Raw genomic sequence first — 18952 nt, 5'->3', positions numbered from 1 at the left:
CGGAGTATAATCCTCTCAGAATGACAAATTTACAAAATGAACTTATTGTTTTATTATATGTGACCTGAAATGAGTACCTGAGTCCATAAACTGACCACGAGCCACAGGTATCGCCCCCTGGTGGTCATTAGAAGATCTAAGTTGGGAATCTGTGGGACTGAATTTACATTCTTCAGCGTTTACTACCACCTGTTTAACAATGAAGATGTGGACGCTATACCAAGGCTAGCCTCTGTAGTTTTTTGGGGGGCGTTTAACTACAAAGCAGTTTTGATCTGCTCCAGTGCGCCCCCATGCCATTATCACCAACACCAAAACACAGGATAATAAAAGTACAGAGGAAAATAAAAGGAGTCACTGAGTCTTTTGTGGTTTAAAAGTTCATGGGGTCGTGAGCTCCGTCCTTTGAGCTGTGCAGACTTCCACCTACACCATCGTTTCCTTGTTGATGGCTTTGCTGAGGAAGTTTATGGGCGCCACCTGCTGGTTAGGAGGTGTTTGCGCTGACACAGGAACCCACAGTCGAACTCTCTGGTCAGTCTTCTTCCAGGTTTTGAAGAGATGCACATGGTAGCGCACAGAAACCTGGCAAACACCAAACCAGCAAAGACAATTTAAACATGAAGCAAAATCACAAAGAAAGCGCACTATGCTTTCCACGACTGCACCAAAGTGTGAAACACTGACATTAAAACAAACATCTTTCACTCCAGGTTGTTAATCAACCAAAGACCCAGACAGAGCTTTGGTCCACGCAGCCGGTAAAACTCAAACACCAGTTTTCTTTGTTGTCGATCGTCCGCCTGACTCCGAGTTTCTGTCTGATTTAGTCCTCAGCTCAAACAAAGTAATCATTGTGGGTGATTTTAGCATCCATGTAGATACTAAACAGCTGACGGCCTGAACACAGCATTTAATATGTTATTAGGCTCAATTAGCCTCTTAAAGACATAAAGACCTGGATGGCCGCTAACTTTCTGCTTCTTAATCCAGATCAAACTGAGGTTATTGTACTCGGCCCTGAAAATCTTAGAAATATGGTATCTAAGTAGATTCATACTCTGGATGGCATTACCTTGGCCTCCAGTAACGCTGTGAGGAACCTTGGAGTCATTGTTGACCAGGACATGTCCTTCAACGCACATATTAAACAAATATGTAAGACTGCTTTCTTCCATTTGTGCAACATCTCTAAAATTAGAAATATCCTGTCTCAGAGTGACGCTGAAAAACTAGTTCATGCATTTATTACTTCCAGGCTGGACGACTGTAATTCATTATTATCAGGAAGTCCTAAAAACTCCCTGAAAAGCCTTCAGCTAATCCAAAATGCTGCAGCAAGAGTCCTGACAGGGACTAGAAAGAGAGAGCAGATTTCTCCTGTAGTGGTCTTCCCCTCCCCACCCAGGCAGCCTGAGTGGAGTTCAGTACCACCTGAATCCGCCGTCTCCAAGATTTTCATTTAAATAGTGATTTCAAATATGTTTTAGAATTTATATATTTGCATTATTATAAACTGCAGTTCTGTGGATTCTTACATTTCTGAATCCACAGAACTACAGTAATCTGTACTCTTGAACCCTTTGAGACAGCTGCTCCTAATGTTTAGGGGCCCTGAGAAACAAAAGGCTTGAAAAGCAGCTGGGTGGGCCTTCTTTAACCTTTGCTCTCATGAGTATTTCTGCTGCAGGAGTCCATGGGGACGACTCACGTTTGGAGCCATGAGCAGAAGTTGAGTATTTGCGTCACTTTTTAGTTTTAGAAGTTGCTACTTAGTAACTGCAAGTGTCCCCGTGCAGGACTGAAGTCTTCCACATTAATCTTCTACATTCATGTTCTGGATGAACAGCACAGACTCTAAACTCACCACAGTCCAGAACACATAGATGATGATGAGAGCCAGAGTGAGCACCAGGAGTCCCAGGGCCTCCGTCCCATTGGTGTAGTAGAGCTCCATGGCTCCTTGAACGCACAGCCAGCCCGACAGAGACGCGAGCGGCGTGATGAACAGGAAGCAGGCCGCATCGCTGCACAGCGTCCTCCTCTGCTGCTGCATGGCTGGAGAGCACCACCACTGATGGAGAGAAAGAGGCAGGAAGAGGATTAGCCTCATGTTTTCCATGAAATAGTAAAATGTCTGTGATATGTTTTCATGCTCCGACTGTTACTGCAGGACAGTTAAGACCAACGTGAGAGGAAAAATCCTCTGGGAACCGTTTAGTGATCCTGCATTTACTAAGTGAAACTGGTGACATCAAACGAATACATTAAACTAATGTTTTATTTGTTCACTGTGTGATAATACAGGAGACTTTGTAGCTGCAAACCCAGTTCAGCTTTTACTTGGAGCTGCATCGAAGCAGAATAAACGTGTGTGTGTTTGTGTTTGCTGTGTGGATTCGATTCGTACATCGCTAACAGGAAGTGCTGCACCTTTCCTCCTCTGCGTGGGTGGAGCATCACCTGAGCAGGCCTGTGCTGTTCAGTGTGTAGCTTAGCCTGGCACAGCACACGGTGCTTAATCAGCAGATTACCAGCCAAGAATGCACCTACAGAGAGCACCGAGGCCACTCTCCTGTCCTCTGCAGCAAAGAAGCACCGGCTAATCTGCCTCTCAGGCTAAGTGGCTTTATGGACAGCGAGCTGACGGCAACAGGTTCTCCAACGTGAAGCCAACAAACTCCTCCCACTGAGTCTGACATGCCACCATTCAGGAAAAAGAGCCAGCTTTCACTCTTTGCTCTGTCTGCTCTGCAGCAGAAGCCGGTGAATCCTTCTTTTTTAACTTCAATCAGCCTCATTCATCTGTCTCATCTCACAAAGATGTTTCTCTCCAGGCTGAGCGTGACACGAGGAGAGGACGCTACAAAAAATGACAAATATATTCTCATGTTCAGCTCACGAAGCCACTTAGTTTCATTAATCCAGGTTTGAGACCTTAGAGAAGTGTGGCTGTCTCGGTCACAAGTCTGCCACTAAAACCCTCTGTGAGTCGAGTCCTGAGCATCAGTGTGGTGATGGGCCTACCTCAGTCAGAGGCTTTGGCACACGCTCCAGCACAAACTGGTGATGGCAGAGCTCGCAGTGGCCGCTGTCGGAGGCGGTGAGCCACTGTTCCAGGCAGCTCCGGTGCACCGAAGCCAGGCTGCCGGAGCACTCGCAGGGGGACAGCAGCTCTCCTGACGCCCAGCCTTCGTGGCAGATCCTGCAAAACTGGTCCTCACTGCACAGAGCGACACACGAACAGAGACGACAGGAAGTCTGCAAAGGCAGTTTTCTACTTTGACATTCAGAAGGTAAAAACTTTGCATAAACGAAAGGAAAGGATTCATCCTGCCTTGTAGATTTACTCACAGGAAAGAAAAATATTAAACAGAATATTTTTCATCTGTTTGTCTTCAAATGTATAATGAAAATATATCATGACCTCTTTCATGGTGTTTTTTAATATGTGTCATTGCAGACCGTCTCTATGTCATCTCACTGTGATGTTACTGGATCTGAGTGGAAGCTACACCATGCAGGATTCAGGGGTGAAGCATTTGTTTGACTGAAGACTGGAGACTCTGAGGTAAGTCATCGAGGTCATAGCTTCTCGTCACTAACCAAGAACCCTTCAGAAACACAGCCTCTGTGAGTACTGCTGTTAACCATGTCCATTCTTTTATATCCACAGTGTACTCCTCTCCTATTGGCTGCGAGTAGCTGGATGATTCACAAACGTACACCCTGAACCCTGACGTCCACCGTTATCAGATCTGTCCAGCGGAGCGCCTTTGGGAAGTGGGGAAATGCATCACCAGCATATCTGCAAGGTGCATCCAAGCGGCAACATAAAGGGCCTAAAATTATAGTTTAGAAACTGCAGTTCCTCTAACGTCCAGCAGAGGCAGCAGTGAGTCAGGCCCCATAGACTTCCATGTTAAAACTCTACAGCAGAAATAAACATGTTTACAGCCTGATACACAAACGGTGTCTGTGGATCCTCCTTCATAACACCTGTACAGGGGAGGATGTTTCTATAACTCACCTGTTTAAATGGTTTTAAGCCTTAAAGTTTGCATTATTAGGGGCGTGGCCTCTTTGACTGACAGGTGGCTGTAGCTACTAGCTGTCTGCTAGCTTCACCTGGACCGTGTTTGTGCTGTTGGAGCCTTTTAACGACGTCATGTGACCAATAATATGACTGCTGTGAGGTCACTGCACTAACAGCCGTCTGGCTCCAGTTCTGGTAAAATTCGAGGATTGTGATTGGACTGAGCACCAATTGGCAGGTACCCGTCTCTGTGCGATGCTCCCATAAAACCCATTTAAACTGGGTTGGTGGTTCAGGCTGTAATGTGTCCAGGAAAGGCTTCGTCACTCTGGGTGATTTCAAACGTGGATAAATCTAAACCTGAACCTGAACAGTAGGCGAGCGTACGTTACAGAGGTGATGAACTTTCAGCCTCTGTGCTTCCTGCTCCGGTTACCTGTCTGTGATGGATGCACACTCCGCAGTGGGCGTGTCTCCGTGATAGCACATCACTTCCTGGCTGCTGCTGTGGAGCTCTTCATCCAGCGCAGGCTCAGAGATTAACTTGACCTCCTCCACAGGACTGGACCCCCACCGGCCCACCGGATCCTCCACAGTCATATCTGCAGTACGAGGGGCCATTCACTCCACGTCACATCTGCCACACACACACACACACACACACACACACACACACACACACAAATGTAAAACAGATGGAATGAAAATACATCGTGACACAAAAATAAATAAATAAAAATATGGACACACAAGTGGATCTGCTGTCCGTCACAAACTGACTGACAGGTTTTGTTTATACGGGATTAAATTAATTATGAATGGAAGCTGCAAAATATGACATCATCCCTCAGAATTAGGACTGGAGCTCTGAATATAAATAAATTATATTTCAGTAACTGGTCTCCCGACTCCAGTAACAGAACCCTTCATATTTACAGACAGGTTTAAAAAAATAAACTGTCAAAGATGGAGGAGCATTGTGCTCCTATTGGTCAGCATCACAACATTAAGGAAGTTCTGCTGACCTGCCGGTTTGTAATGTCTTTTCCAGGAGCTGTTTTCACCGATTAGCCAGAACTCAGCACCAAACACAAAGTTACGGAGCTGAAAGGTGACAGTTATTTAATATTTTATTTATGATTTTTATTTTGTTTGCTCTGCTGCCCCCAAGTGGCCAGAAATCAGTGAATTAAAGCTTTAAAGGTTTACGTTTTCATGCAAGAAATTAAATAACCTGTCAGTGCTTGAACACATTTACACTGAGAATAAATTAGTAATAAAAAAATAGTAATATTTCTTCTTCAAGAACAGCAAATATTTCTCTCAAGCTTTTTTAATTCTGTCCTTCTAGTTATTCTATTCTGTTTCATTTTATCTTTATGAAAAAAAGATCCATTTATTGTATTTTTTTTAAATTTAGCTTTTTACTTATTGAGGTATTTATTTTATTCTACTTTTGAGCTTCCACTCCAGAGTTAGTCCACTGTAAATATTGTTATTGTTCAGGTGAGGTTCAGCTCACGCGCTTCACAGTCCTGAGCGGAGACACATGAAACACGACGCTGACCTGGTGCAAAGCAAACTCTGTCACACAACGAGCAGCTTTAATGACAAGTCAAGCAGCAGCCTTACCTCCAGCCTGAGCCGACGTTAGGACCAGCTCCGTGTTTATCATCAGGCAGAGTCCGAGTGACGAGGCTTCTCCTCCTAAAGCCGTCCAGCAGATTAGAGAGGCTGACGGACGCCGTTGAGAACACCGAGGGATTAGACGCAGAGGAAAGTAAGGGCCGGGCCAGACGAATGGAAATCACATCAGACTGAGTCACTGCACCTCGCCGTACCCCCTTTAATCCTGTTAGGGGGCTTCCAGGAAGCCAACGGAGCGAGACCAGCGAGCTCCAGGCCGGTGGAGGCCGAGGGTGCAGACGGGATGCTGGGGGGAGGGATGGTGTTTGTCTGTGATACAGCTTCATTCTGATTCACGCAGTAATCACTAAACATCCACCAGATCCAGAAGGTTAAAGTTAGAGTTTAGGTTACACTTTAAAAAAACTCAAATGAAAAAACTGTAAAATGTAAAAATGTCTTTTAAGAGCTCATTTTTCTCACGGTTCCAGTCGTTTCTCATCATTTTCCACACACATCAGCTGTGACTTCATGTCAAAAACTTTGTGTTGTTGAAGAGATATCGGCTAAATGTGAAGTAGGGCTGGGCTGCACCTTCTTTCCAGTTAATACCAGTTTGTACCACAAGATGGTGCAGTGAGTCAGTGTAAGCTTTATTTAACAAAGCAAACCATTAAGAGAGGATACTGTGCGTCATGTATAAACGAGGCATCAGGTGCTGTCTAATGGCTAATGAAGCGCCAACAGCCACAGCTACAAGCTAACACTTAACATGTGGCCCAAAGTGAAGTGTGACTGAACTGATTTCAGCCTTCGTGCTTTTAATCCTGTGAGTACCACTAACCTAATCCTACAGTGTCGGGACAATGAACAGACGCATTAAAACCCAACAAGTCCTTTTGTCTTGCCGAATAAAATGGTCAGCAGCGCCATCACTGTCAAAGGCCACGAGTTCTGCTCAGAGTTTATTCTCAGACTCTGTTGGAGGAATGGTTCACAGCTCCTCCTGCCTTAGGACAGCTTTCGTCTGATTGGCTGGCCCCTCAGACACAGAAGTTTCAAGCAGCAGATGGGCGGGGCTTGATATCCTCTCTTGACATCATTCAGACCCATGAGTAGAAAAAGTTAAACTGAGAGTTTAGAGGTTACCGAGCTCATCATTAGAAACGTTGGTCATAATCAGAGCATCCGGTCCTGGAGCCGGAGATATACGACAGGAAGTGAGGAAGAGCAGCTGCATTCATGCTGACGATGAGGGCGTGCAGGTAAATGGAGAACTCGGATCCAGACAGCCTCCTGCGGTGCTTTTGTCTGCTATCGATCCAGACAGAGGTACTCGCTGGATTAATGCCAGAGGGCTGTTAAAGGACCCGGCAAAGAAAGCGATCGATGGACTGGAGAGCGGCCCCTCGCTGCCGACCTGAGCAGGATTAGAGAGGGGCCCCCGGCCCCATTTAACACAATGCACACCAAAGTTCACAAATAGACCCAGACAGACACAACACGAGCCGAGCCAGACTGGGAGCCGGGACAGGAAGTGGCTCTCCCCCTGTGCGTTTTAACGTCTGCTGTCAGAGGAATTATCACGAAGGAATTCCCAGTGATGTGCTTTTCCTCCGGGCTTTGTTAGCAGCAGCCTGGGAATGAATAACAGGCGGGATTGAAGGGAAAGGAGGAGAAAGAGAGGCCAGGCAAAGAAAGTCCTCCCACCTCTCTCCCTGTGATCCCAGTGGGACTTTTATCTGAGCTCACGTGTGGACGATGAATGTGAAAGACTCCATCTGCTGCTGGTCACTGCTTGCTACAGATGCTGCTTTAATCCACAGATGGAAACCTTCACATCATGCTTTTACTAAAATAATATATTTGTATGAATCCAACACACCTGAGTCTCACGATGACGGTGACGCAGCCTCATTGGTGTAAATCACAAAGATCTGTGGCCCTTTATGATTATTTGTACTTGACAATAACAGTTTGTTCTTGTATGAACTTTTAACTTTTTCAGTTTGTTTTTAAATGGAACCATTTGGAAGTTTCGTGAAGAAAAACCTGTCAGCATGTTTAGACCTCCTTCAAAGCCCTGCGGTCGCCTTCAGTCTGACCGGTGTTTGCACAAATCAGTCAAATCAAAACTAATTTCATAAAAAAAAAAATCAACCCAGCGGCTGCTAGCTTTAAAAACAGGAAAGAAAAAAATGAAGTAAATTCATCGAGAGACAGTTTTCTTCTTTTTCCACATCACAGAAACCACATTTCCTGTTGTTCACCAAATTCAAATGAATCCACACTTGGGATTTGAAGCCATAGGCGAGGTTTACATTAAGACTGAGCTGCTACTGGGCCACTAAAATCAAGAGGAAAAGACGTGAGTGACAGATGCACATATGTTGATATTATTTTATGTGAAGAGGATACCTTTTTAAATCTGAGAGATGTCTATGATGGGTGAAAACCCCACAAACTTCAGCAGTGTTCTTTTCCAGATTTAGATGAACGTTTTGGTGAAATCAGCAGGTGTGACATCGCTGCTCTGATTGTTTGCTTCACATCTCGGCTGTTAGGAATTTATCCATGTTTGGGAAAACCAAGTGAAGAAACCTAAGTGTGCGTCAAACTCATTTCGCAGCGCTGTGATCTGATGTGGCACCGCTGAAACTTTCTGTCAGTGTACAAATGTCTGAGCTATCTGAATATGAGAGACAGTCTCACTTTCTCTACACGATACAGCGAAGCTGATGCTGCTGTTGTACAGAAAGACATCTGTCAGCAGGACTCTTTGGGCCTGAACTTAGGAAGTAAATGTATAAGATACAGAAATCTGTAACTTAATTACTGTGGTGCTTATTCTGGCCCACGGGCCTGATATTTAACACCTCTCCTGTAGTTGAACCTGTGGGTACCTCTGTGGGTACATCTGTGTCCAGGTGTGGAGGCCTAGCTCCACCCACCACACTACCTGCCGGTGGCTGATGCCCTCAGCCGTCGGTGTTTGGGGCTGGGCACTCGGGCGCGTGCCCGGCTCACTCCCAGTGGCTGCTTGGCGGGGCGTGGCGCCCATGATGTGTCGGGCTCCTTCGTGGGGTGGGGTTCCCTCAGGCTTCTGGGACCGTGGCTCGGCCCGCTCTGGTGCGACTGGCGGGGCCTGCGGGCTCGTCACTGCGGCCCTCTGTGGCTTCTGCACCGTGGTTGCTGGGTGACCCCACGTCTGTGTTGTTGTCTCTGTATCGTGTTGTTCTCTTGTTGTTTTCTCTTCTTTTAACAGGTGATCAGCAGATTTTCTCAGTGTCTTCTTCCACTCTGTTTTCTTTCTCCCTTTCTTTCTGTATAGTTGTCTGTCCAACTTGTAATAACTTTAAATAAAATTAAATTAATAAACAATGATAATATAGATCAATCAAGTGGAACAACCCTAACCCTATGCATTGGCATATTTTGTGAAAAAACAAATCTGTTGGGCATCTTTCCTGGCCTTCAGAGAACCTGTGGGAGGAGCTACTTTTACCTTTGAAGCCAAAAATCCCATTTAAAAATCTTCTGCCTTTGTTTTTACTTTGTTTCTCCTGCACACGTCTGCAGAGAAGCAGCTTGGCTGAGTGAGCTGTATGCAATAAGAAACGTGTAGGCGGGGTTCAGGTATTCTCACGAGGATTTGATTTGAATTATGCTGAGGCTGAGTCAACATTTCAGAGCGCTCGTGTCAGAAATAGAAAGTGCCGAGCTCTGAGGAGGGACTCGCACGGGGTTCCTGGGACCGTTTGAAGTACAGAAAGGGGGTCGGGGAGCGTTTTATCTCGGGGACGTGACGGTTTGATGCTCGCAGACCTTTCAAGGAGCTTTTTTTAAAACACAGATAAGAGGATTGGCGAGTGGCTCGAGAGGAGCCGTCGAAACAGGCCGAGAGACAGAAAAGCTCCACAGACAGAGCTGTGGCCGTCCGGAAGCTCGTCTGTACACCACTTTTTGCTTGTCGGGTTTTCCAGACACAAACGTCTTTGTGACTTTCTGTGTGTGACGGTCATGCATGACACACGCGTGTTCTTCTGCACTAGTCATCTTTCAAAAAAAGGGGCGTCTCCATTAAAGGAAGAGCCCGCCAGCTTTTAGAGGCCTAATCTGTGAAGAATGCTCTATCAGCGCACTATCAGCAGCTCCTCCAGCAGAGGAAGGCTGATGTCTCTCGGGTTTTAAATGGATCCTGAGGACAAGAGAGGACCGAGCGCGCCAAGTGACTCGTGTCAAGTGGACATCCTTATCTCCCAAAGATGGGCGACTCTCTCTCTCTCTCTGGAAGGCAGCGGCGGCGAGCGCTCAGGCTCAGAGCAGCTGCAGGTTCAGAGAAGGACGGAGCTTCTTGATTTTAGCGTCCTGGCTCCTCTGTCATAAACAAACCGTGCGGCCCACATCGAGTCTGCGTTGGGGAGCTCTCAGGAGGTGGACCGCTCTGGAGCAGACTGCTCCACTCCAGGCAGCTTGTCCCTCCTCGAGGCCGCCGGCAGCCGGGGGCCACCATGACGGAGTGGACTCTGCTCAAGCGCCTCCTGGACGCCGTGCACCAGCACTCCACCATGATTGGCCGGCTGTGGCTCACCGTCATGGTCATCTTCCGGCTCCTGATCGTCGCCGTGGCCACCGAGGACGTGTACACCGACGAGCAGGAGATGTTTGTGTGCAACACGCTGCAGCCGGGCTGCTCCACCGTCTGCTACGATGCCTTCGCGCCCATCTCCCAGCCTCGCTTCTGGGTGTTCCACATCATCAGTGTGTCCACGCCATCGCTCTGCTTCATCATCTACACGTGGCACAACCTGTCCAAGCACAACGCCACCCAAAGGTTGGGGCAGGGGGCGGGCGACGCGCCGGGGCAGGGAGGCCGGGACGGCGGGCGAGAGGCCTATGATCGGAGCTGCGACTCAGACAGCTGCTCCATCCAGTCCCATAAGCACCTGGGGCACAGCCTGGCGAATGTGCTGGAGGGCATCGCCGCCAAGGACCTCCAGAGGCTGGACCCCAAAAACTCGAGCCAGGCCCGAGCCTGCACCTTCAGGGAGGGGGGCACAGAGGCTCATGCGGGCTCCGGAGGGGTTTTGTCCAAATGTTACATCTTCCACGTGTGCCTACGTGCTGTCCTGGAGGTGGGCTTCGTCCTGGCTCAGTGGAAGCTGTTTGGCTTCCAGGTGCCCGTCCACTTCCTGTGCACCTCGTCTCCCTGCAGCCAGCCGGTGGACTGCTACGTCTCCAGGCCCACGGAGAAGACCATCTTCCTGCTCTTCATGTTTTGTGTCGGGGTTTTCTGCATCCTGCTCAACCTGCTGGAGCTCAACCACCTGGGCTGGAAGAAGATCCGCCGGGCAGTGCGGCTGCAGGAGCACGCGTCCTGGGGAGCATACGAGACCTTCCCTCCAGACAGCCCCTCCTTCACATCCTCTTTAGGCTTCAGGGACGTGACCAGCACCACCTCGCTGCCCACCCTGAACCTGGTGGTGGGTCACCAGCCGGACTGGACCTGTGCGGTGAACTGTGGCAGGATGAGGGAGCCGGAGGAGGTCCGAGAGAAAAGACCGGAGCCCCTAAGGAGAGAGGACTCCCATAAAGGAGAGAGGCAGCCTTTGAAGAGCAAGAGGGAGATCAGGGGGTCCAAACACAGGAGTGCCGAGGTCTGGATTTAGTCTCCATGACTAATGACTTTATTTATACCGATCCATGGAGCTCACTCTGGATATATTCGAGTTCTGCAAAGACTGCGTCACCAAAAAAACCACCTGGATGACCTCCTCATGTATGGAGCAGAGACTCATCTTACACTGTGATGAGGGACGGGACCAGTGAAACTGCATTTTAAAGTTGTGGTACATCACTGCTCAGACTGTCCTGTAATTATCAGTTTAGATTAGAAGTCTGTGCACATTTATCAAATATGTCATGCTGACCAAAGTCCTGCACAACAGACAGAAATGGATAAAAATAAATATGAACTACAGAAAATAAATAAAATGCATTAAGCTGCTAAACGTACGCTGTCATGGCAGACACACTAATCCTAAGTGAACAGGTCCGACTCTGAATACCAAGAAAAATAAGTGTCGTTTCTTACAAATATTCTGATTGAGTCATATTTGGATGTAAAGTTTAAGCCTGATGTTGACATAATTTTGTGTGTATAGACAGAACAGACTGAACAAAGAAAGAAAACACGCACGTGAACGCTGCCTCGATATTTACTCATCATTTATTTACGCAATATATTTTTGGAATATATTCATTTACAACATCTATAAAACACCTTTTACATAAATTATGCTACTGAAAAACTAAAACACAGAACTGTGACGTTTCCTGTGCAGGGAAGAGGTTTGCAGACTGAACACAGACTGCAAAGGCAAACGGAGGCGTGGGGTGGAGAGAGCGGTTTGTTTTAGTGTATCAAAGAGTCAGTTATTCTCACTGTGGGAGTGTGAGGAAGGCCCATCGTGGGTCTGAAGCCTGTAAACAAAACCAAACATCTGGGTGTTTTTATGATAAATGCATTTAAAAAAACCTCCCGTGGCAGGGGTGTGGTCTCTGTGGCAGGGGTGTGGTCTCTGTGGCAGGGGTGTGGTCTCTGGCCTGCTGCAGTGGAGGGGCGGTGCCAGGACGTGAGAGGGGACAGTTGAAATATGATGGCGCTAATGACCCTCCCCCCTTTATAGTGATGGAGGCGTGGGGAGAAGTGTGTAGTGGAGGAAGCCGTGTAGAGACGTCCGGGCGACAAGAAGCTGGAAAGAGTGCTTGTGGGGTGGGGGTAGGGGTGGGGGTGGGGGGTCCGCTCATTTCACAACTCCTCTCTTGTTTGTGGAGGACGTCCTCTGTGTAGGTAAGAGCTCCCCGCTCCCCCAAACTCATAATTAAGTGTAAATAAGAAAAATCATCATACATCTAATGAAGCTAACAGTAAGAGTCCAACACAGCTGGTCGAGCTGATCCACACACGACGGAGCCGAATCAGGTTTGGATCAAAGACGCAGCCGAGCGTCTGCCTTCAGTCTGCGATTGGACCACAGTAAAAAACTACAATAAAACCAAAAACAGGTGGAAGAACTCTGAGGCGGTCAAACCCTCCTCTCTGCTGGAGTAAAGAATAAGCACGGTTTTACTGGGCTCAGTTCCTGTTTAACTTTCAAATTAAAAGCCTACAATCACAGCTCATACAGTTTCCTCACGTTCAGTCACCTGCTGATTTGACCTCAGGCAGAAACAGACTGAAAAAGATGAACTAACAGAAGCGACGCGATCATCAGACGACAGCCAGATCACTCGATGTGGAAATAAACCTGCTCTGCTGTGACTGTTGACCTCTGATCAGAGCGTCTGGCACCGAAAATCGAGACGTAATAAATCACGCGTCGTCCGACCTGAAGGTAAACTTTAATTACAACTCCAGCCTACTCACAGGTAAGCTTCAGTTCATGTTCTGATGATCTGACTCGTCTCGACAAATAAGGCCGCAATTAACAGAGTCATGTGACTTCTGCACAGCTCACACGCTGCTGACGAACACTTCTGACCCTAAAGCACCAACGCGATGTTTCCATAAATGTCACCGAGTGGTCGTTTAAAAAAGTATTTTTTGTTTCTCTCTCAGTTCGTCAATCACGTGTCGTTGGACTTTAATGATGCGAAGTTTTTAAACGTTGCTGTTCTCGGGCTAAGTCACGTGTCCAACTCTGGGTCTCTGACAGGCTGCTAGTCCATCACAAGCTGTCTCACAGACACCATCATCATCATCACACACGTCCTTTAAAGCGGTGCACACGGAGCCGGGGCTGATCTACAGTGATGGGAAATAAAAACAGGAGCTTTCTTACAAAAATATGATAAAATAAGTGTGAAACTAAATAAAAAGCCAAAGAGAGGACGGCGTTTGTTGGTTTCCTTCTTATTTGGAGACTCTAAACAGACGGCAGCTGGTTAAAAGCCTCAGACTCATCCACTAAAACTAGGAGCTGGACGAGTTTCACAGACTTCTTCAGGTTGAAGATGAGAAACAGCCACTTGCTTCAGTCTACATCACAGAACAGGACAAAGATCTGTGGTTATCTGACTGTGATTGTGTGAAAAACTCAAAGTGCTGAAGAGGAGGAGGAAGGTGCGACGTGGAAGGCAGAGGCTAAAAAGCTTCAGTGCAGACGACAGCTCAAACATCACCTTCAGACTGTCGGGCAAGGCGGCGTCCCCGATCCTGAGAACGGACCGTCAGAGCACGTAAACACAGAGAGACACATTCAGAGCGACGCCGTGCACGCGTCCGGCGGGCAAACGTGAAGACGGGTTTAAACACAGACCGGCCGTCGGAGCCGAGAGGGCAGCAGAATAACAGAAAGATAAAATCCAGTGGACAAAACCAACACAGGTCAAACATTCAGCTTCACATTTGAAATATTCTGACTTACAGAAGGTTAAGTTTGGGTTTTTGGAGCTTGGGTCACCGTTTCTGTCCGTTAGGGTCACGCCTGTGCCAACCGCTGAGATCTGAGAGCGTGGCACGTGACCAGCACGTGACCGCCACCAAACCCCATCACAGAACGCAGAGTGAGGCGAGCAGGCGGCAGGAGGAGTCACACCAGGCGGTGCAGTGGGGACAGCGGGGATAAATGGTCACTATGGTTTTGGTGCCGTGTGATTTTTCTATGTGCCGTGGCTCCAAAAGGGAAACACGACTGATCGCCTGACTGCTCGTGTTTCTGAAACCATTAAAACGTCTCCTGCTGTCCAGTCTCAGCGTAAAGCTGTAACGAAGGACAGAAACGACGCCGAAACTACAAAAGTAAAGAAACAAAGTGAAGTCAGGATGAAGTGGATGAGATTTGGGCCTCAAACAAAGGCTGGATCTGGATCGTCACACAGACCAAAGTCCACCCGCTCACGACTCTCACATTGAAACCAGAACCTGGCCGAGCTCCATTTCAAAATAAAAGCACCTCCATCCTCGGATTGTGGGAATGTGGAGCGGCTCACTTCCTGTCTGATTCTGATTTGCAACACATCATTTTTGACACAACCAGGAAACATTGAAAGGTGACTTTCAGCAGAACTAGCGTAACCATAAAGTGAGGAAACGTTTGTAGTGGTCAGACGGCGGCGTCGGGATACCCGGCAGAGGCGGCGGTGCTGGACGGTGGGCGGAGCGACAGGTTGAGGCCGAGTGCCCCGTTAAAGGCTCGGGTTTCCGTTCAGGTTCTTAAATATCAACAGACGACAAAAGTAAAGGAGACGTTTAATCTGAAGTCGGCCGGGACGAAACATCCGCGTCTGTGGTCCGAAACAGAATCCGCCGCACGCTCGCGCCCGAGTCGGGCCGAGGAGAGTCTGCGGAGGCCCGGCGGTGGCGCTCTTCACTGAGGCAGGGGGACGATGACCTCCACGTAGTTGATGGGGAAGAAGCCGGACTCGCCGTTGATCATGCCCTCGTACCAGTTCTCGTCGATCTGGTTGGTGAGGATGATGATGTCGCCTTCTTTGAAGCCCAGCTCGCCCTCGTTCTCCGGCTCAAAGTCGTAGAGGGAGCGACAGCAGGGCTGATCCAAAACCTCCGGCTCTGCAGACAAACCAAAAACTTTATTTAAAAACCTCTGATGGACGGACGGGGCTCGTGACGCAGCGGCGAAATGAAAGTACAACGCTCTGATTTACCGCGAGTCTCTTTCCTTCTTTCATTCCTTCCCTCCTTCCTCTATTCTTCCTATTTCATTCCCTCCTTTATTCACTCTTCCTTCCTTCCTTCCTAGTACCCGGCAGCCCCTCCCTCAGCCCCGGCTCCAGGCCCTGTACACCTGGTCTGAGCGAGGTTGCTGGGTTTGTGGACTCATGTGTGTCCTCTGCTGGAGGGGTCTTGTTCACAGACCCCCCCAGCAGCACACAGACCCCCCCAGCAGCACACAGACCCCCCCAGCAGCACACAGACCCCCCCAGCAGCACACAGATCAATCAAATCTCTCAGTTTCAGCCTCTGATCTGCCATTTTTGGAATTTTGTCTTTAAAATAAGATTTAAAATTCATTATTTGCAAATAGTTTCATATTTTAAAATTTTAAATCCCAGCTTTGTCTGAAACAGGGTTAAAGAGCAGGTTACTCATCCAGACAAAGACGGTAAGAAGTGGGTGACGTTTGCTCCGTGACAACACCGACAGACGAAGATCACGAGGTGAAAAATAACAAAATTCAATCACATCTCATGTTTGATCAGCTGAAAATTTACTGTAGTTTTGCTGGATATCAAAAACAAAATCCCGGGGCCGCCGCTCACAGATGCGGGCAGATGTGTGACGGCGTCGGTGTGCGTTACTCACGGTGAGCGTTGCCGTTGGTAGCGGGGGTGTCGGGCCATGACAGCTGCACAGATGATATGTGACCAGCTGGATGACATGTGGAGACAGATGGAGATGGCGATGAGCACAAAACAACAAAAACAACGAGAGGATCAGAGCACCGCTGTGGTGTCAGACTGCCACCAGCAGAGGGCAGCAGCGTATCAACAACAGCTGCAGGAAAAGCTTCACTTCTACTCCTCACTTCATCTGTTAGCCGCCTGGAGCTCGTCACTGTGTCAGAGTTTAAGGTGACAACGTGCAGCTGAGCTCGGTTTTTTAAATTAAACATAAATGAAGAGAAACTTCCTGTGAACTCTGACCTGTCTATGAAACATCAGCGCGACACGCTCAGAGGCGTCACTCAGACTGCGGCTGACGACTAAAACGTCACAGCTCGAGTTTTCATCTGTGTGCAGCAGAGCGGCGGTCAGGACGCCGACGGAAACAGGTGAGACGTTCGCTGTCAGTTTGTAAAAATGGAAACATTCCCACACGATGAACATGATGTGTGTGTGTGTGTGTGTGTGTGTTCGGGGGGGGGCTACATAAAGGAATACCTACTTTTCCCGTTCAGTGTGTGGCTGATCTGCGTATCTATAACAGCAGAAGAAGAACAGTGGGACTCAAAGCAACGATGGAAACAAACTGAGACACACAGACGGACGCACGGACGGACGGCGTACCCGTGGACTTGAGCGAGGAGCTGTAGGACAGGCCGTTGTGCTGGTTGCTGTCGAGCGCCTCGATGCTGCTCCTGATGGACTTTGGTTTGAAGTCTCTCTTGGGCCGGCTGCTGGCCGAGGATATCCTGGAGGAGGAGAGAGAGAGGGAGGCGACTCGAATCAAAGCCGACATTTCCTCTCCGGCGGCAGACCGGACGCTCCGAGGGGAAACGGGCCACATTTTAAACCTCAGATCTCAGCATATTTCAGGGTTTATAAGCGCTCTTACTCGCTATTTCTACCTTACTGAGCGCGTGTTTAACGAGGCCCAAAGAAGTGTTTTTAGCCTTTACTGATGGAAACATGGAGTAACAGGCTCTGACATTTCAAGAGGATAAAACTTCTGATGTCTGCACAACCGCCGACAGCGAGCGGCGGCCAAATCCAGACGCTTTCATCAAGAACAGAACCTGAAGTGTGAAAAACACCTTCAGTGACAGACAAACTCAGTGAGCTCCCGCTTTAAAAATGCTGCTGACAGACCTGCTGTTCACAGCCGTGAAACGACTTCCCGAAGAATGCCGCGAGCGCCGCGAACGCCACGCAGACACGAACCCCGATCGCAGCGGAGGAGAAGCGGCTCTCTTACCTCTTCTGCAGTTTCCCACTGAGCTCCTCCAGGATCTCACACGACTGCTGGTGGTACTCCAACGCCGCCTTGATCAGTGCTGACAGCTGGTTCACCTGCTCCACCTGGTGGCCACGCATGCGCACACACACACGTTAAACGATAACGTCTCACGTGTGAAACCCTCCCAGTTACCCGCGTCTTCGCGTCTCTTACGTCGTTCTCCAGGAAGTTGAACATGCTCCTCTCAGCCAGCTCTTTGCTTTCGTCGAACTTCTCCACCGCCTGCCGGATCTCCTCGTCCGGGATCTTCCCCTGACGCTTCTTCTTGTAGTCAAAGTCTAATCTGCGGCCCTCCAGCTTCTTCAGGTGATGCTGTGAACACCAGCGGCAGAAACGCGTCGACACGCACATGTCACACTGTGTGTTTCTTTACAAAAACATTTCATTTAAAACCATCGTGAACAGATTTACTGAACTGATTCGTGGCTCATGTGGAGGCGAAGTGATCAGGTGTGTGCAGGTGGAGGTCACATGGGGCTAAACGCCACGAGCAGCGTATAAGAGGCGAGTGTACTGAGGATAACGTCGTCTAAAAACTCGAGTGTAAGAGTGAAATTCACGATCAGAAGAATGGACCAAATATCTGATGTGACTCCGCCCACACACCTGAGAGTCCAGGTGCAGGTCAGAGGGTTAGCAGCTAGCATTAGCTCGGCACATGGAGAGGAGAAGCTGCAGGTTTGCTGCGCAGTAAAGCGGAGGTAGGATGATCTGTGCGTGCAGCGCCCCGACAGGCAGATTTCAAACCGTTTGCAAATTCGCTGCAGAAATTTCAGCGTGTTTCTGCTGCGCTGCAAACGGCGCCAGCGGTCAGAGAACCTCGCAGTCTCTCGTCTGTCTTTACCGTGATCTCTTTGAGGTCCTTGTCCTGTAGATTCTGCAGGGGGTCAATAAAGTTTTGTTTGACGTTTATGTCCAGAGAGTCCTTCACGTCTGCCATCTGCCTCATGGCCTCACCCACATCCACCAGAGCGCATCCTGCAGGACAGAGAGAGATGCCGCCTCCAATGAGCTGTTATCACAGTGATCTCAATAAAATCATCTACAAGGTACAAACGCTTCATTCAACACTGACACACGCAGCCGACTAACAGCAGCACAGAGGGGGGCAAACACAGAGATACGACGAGGGAGGAAATCTGTGGTTCTTTGCATCCTGACCTCACAGCGAGTGACCAGCTGAAAGGAGGGACGCTGCACACTCATTGGCCGGTGACTTGGTTTCAGACTCGGCTGCTTTCCGACTCTGACGGCCAGAATTTTAAAATGAACCTCAGGCTGCAATCATACCTCCTCCTCTAACCTGAGGCCACGCCCCCTGCTGGCCATTATTACAAACGACACTTCTGCATTGTATGACTGTGCACTGTAACCTGCACACAGTCCTGCAGGTTTTTGTCTGACATGCAGCGTTCTGCAGCAGACTGCCCGTTCAGCAACACCGAGCGTTACGCTGACACCTGACGTGAGCAGCTGCGTTCATGAAGGAGGCAAAGCAGCATCACAACATTGATCTGTGATGCTTTTAAACTTGTGGTGCACTGTGCAGATTTTATTACGGAGCAATCTTTGAAAACTGCTGCATCGCT

General features: G+C 48.7%; 3 protein-coding genes across 6 annotated transcripts in view; 1 reads left to right on the top strand and 2 right to left on the bottom strand.

Moving 5' to 3' along the window:
* Positions 1 to 426: 426 nt before the first annotated feature.
* marchf3 (membrane associated ring-CH-type finger 3) lies at positions 427 to 9960 on the bottom strand. The gene is made up of 5 exons (XM_084926083.1): positions 5669 to 9960; positions 4473 to 4673; positions 3028 to 3223; positions 1868 to 2074; positions 427 to 585 (listed from the first exon to the last, which is right to left on the bottom strand). The coding sequence occupies exons 2-5, from the start codon at positions 4655 to 4657 to the stop codon at positions 427 to 429; spliced, it is 747 nt and encodes a 248-aa protein (XP_084782209.1). The 5' UTR covers positions 4658 to 4673; positions 5669 to 9960.
* gjd6 (gap junction protein delta 6) lies at positions 9960 to 11525 on the top strand. Its single transcript, XM_084926031.1, has one exon. The coding sequence runs from the start codon at positions 10174 to 10176 to the stop codon at positions 11329 to 11331; it is 1158 nt and encodes a 385-aa protein (XP_084782157.1). The 5' UTR covers positions 9960 to 10173; the 3' UTR covers positions 11332 to 11525.
* Positions 11526 to 11873: 348 nt separating this feature from the next.
* Positions 11874 to 18952, bottom strand: part of sh3gl3a (SH3-domain GRB2-like 3a) — a 29745-nt gene continuing 22666 nt past the window's right edge. The window contains exons 5-11 of one of the 4 annotated variants that reach the window (XM_084926045.1): positions 18208 to 18341; positions 17517 to 17675; positions 17322 to 17425; positions 16694 to 16818; positions 16572 to 16604; positions 15990 to 16055; positions 11874 to 15236 (exon numbers count right to left, since the gene is read on the bottom strand). In XM_084926045.1, coding sequence (XP_084782171.1) covers positions 15034 to 15236; positions 15990 to 16055; positions 16572 to 16604; positions 16694 to 16818; positions 17322 to 17425; positions 17517 to 17675; positions 18208 to 18341 — 824 coding nt within the window. In that variant the 3' untranslated portion in view covers positions 11874 to 15033. The remainder of the gene's footprint in view (positions 15237 to 15989; positions 16056 to 16571; positions 16605 to 16693; positions 16819 to 17321; positions 17426 to 17516; positions 17676 to 18207; positions 18342 to 18952) is intronic. The other 3 variants (XM_084926062.1, XM_084926054.1, XM_084926069.1) reach the window with 3 other exon arrangements.

Source organism: Perissodus microlepis, chromosome 1, assembly GCF_051167445.1.
Source record: "Perissodus microlepis isolate ML-2025 ecotype Zambia chromosome 1, ASM5116744v1, whole genome shotgun sequence".
In the NCBI taxonomy this organism is placed as follows: Eukaryota; Metazoa; Chordata; class Actinopteri; order Cichliformes; family Cichlidae; genus Perissodus; species Perissodus microlepis.
This window is presented reverse-complemented; position numbering and strand designations above follow the sequence as displayed.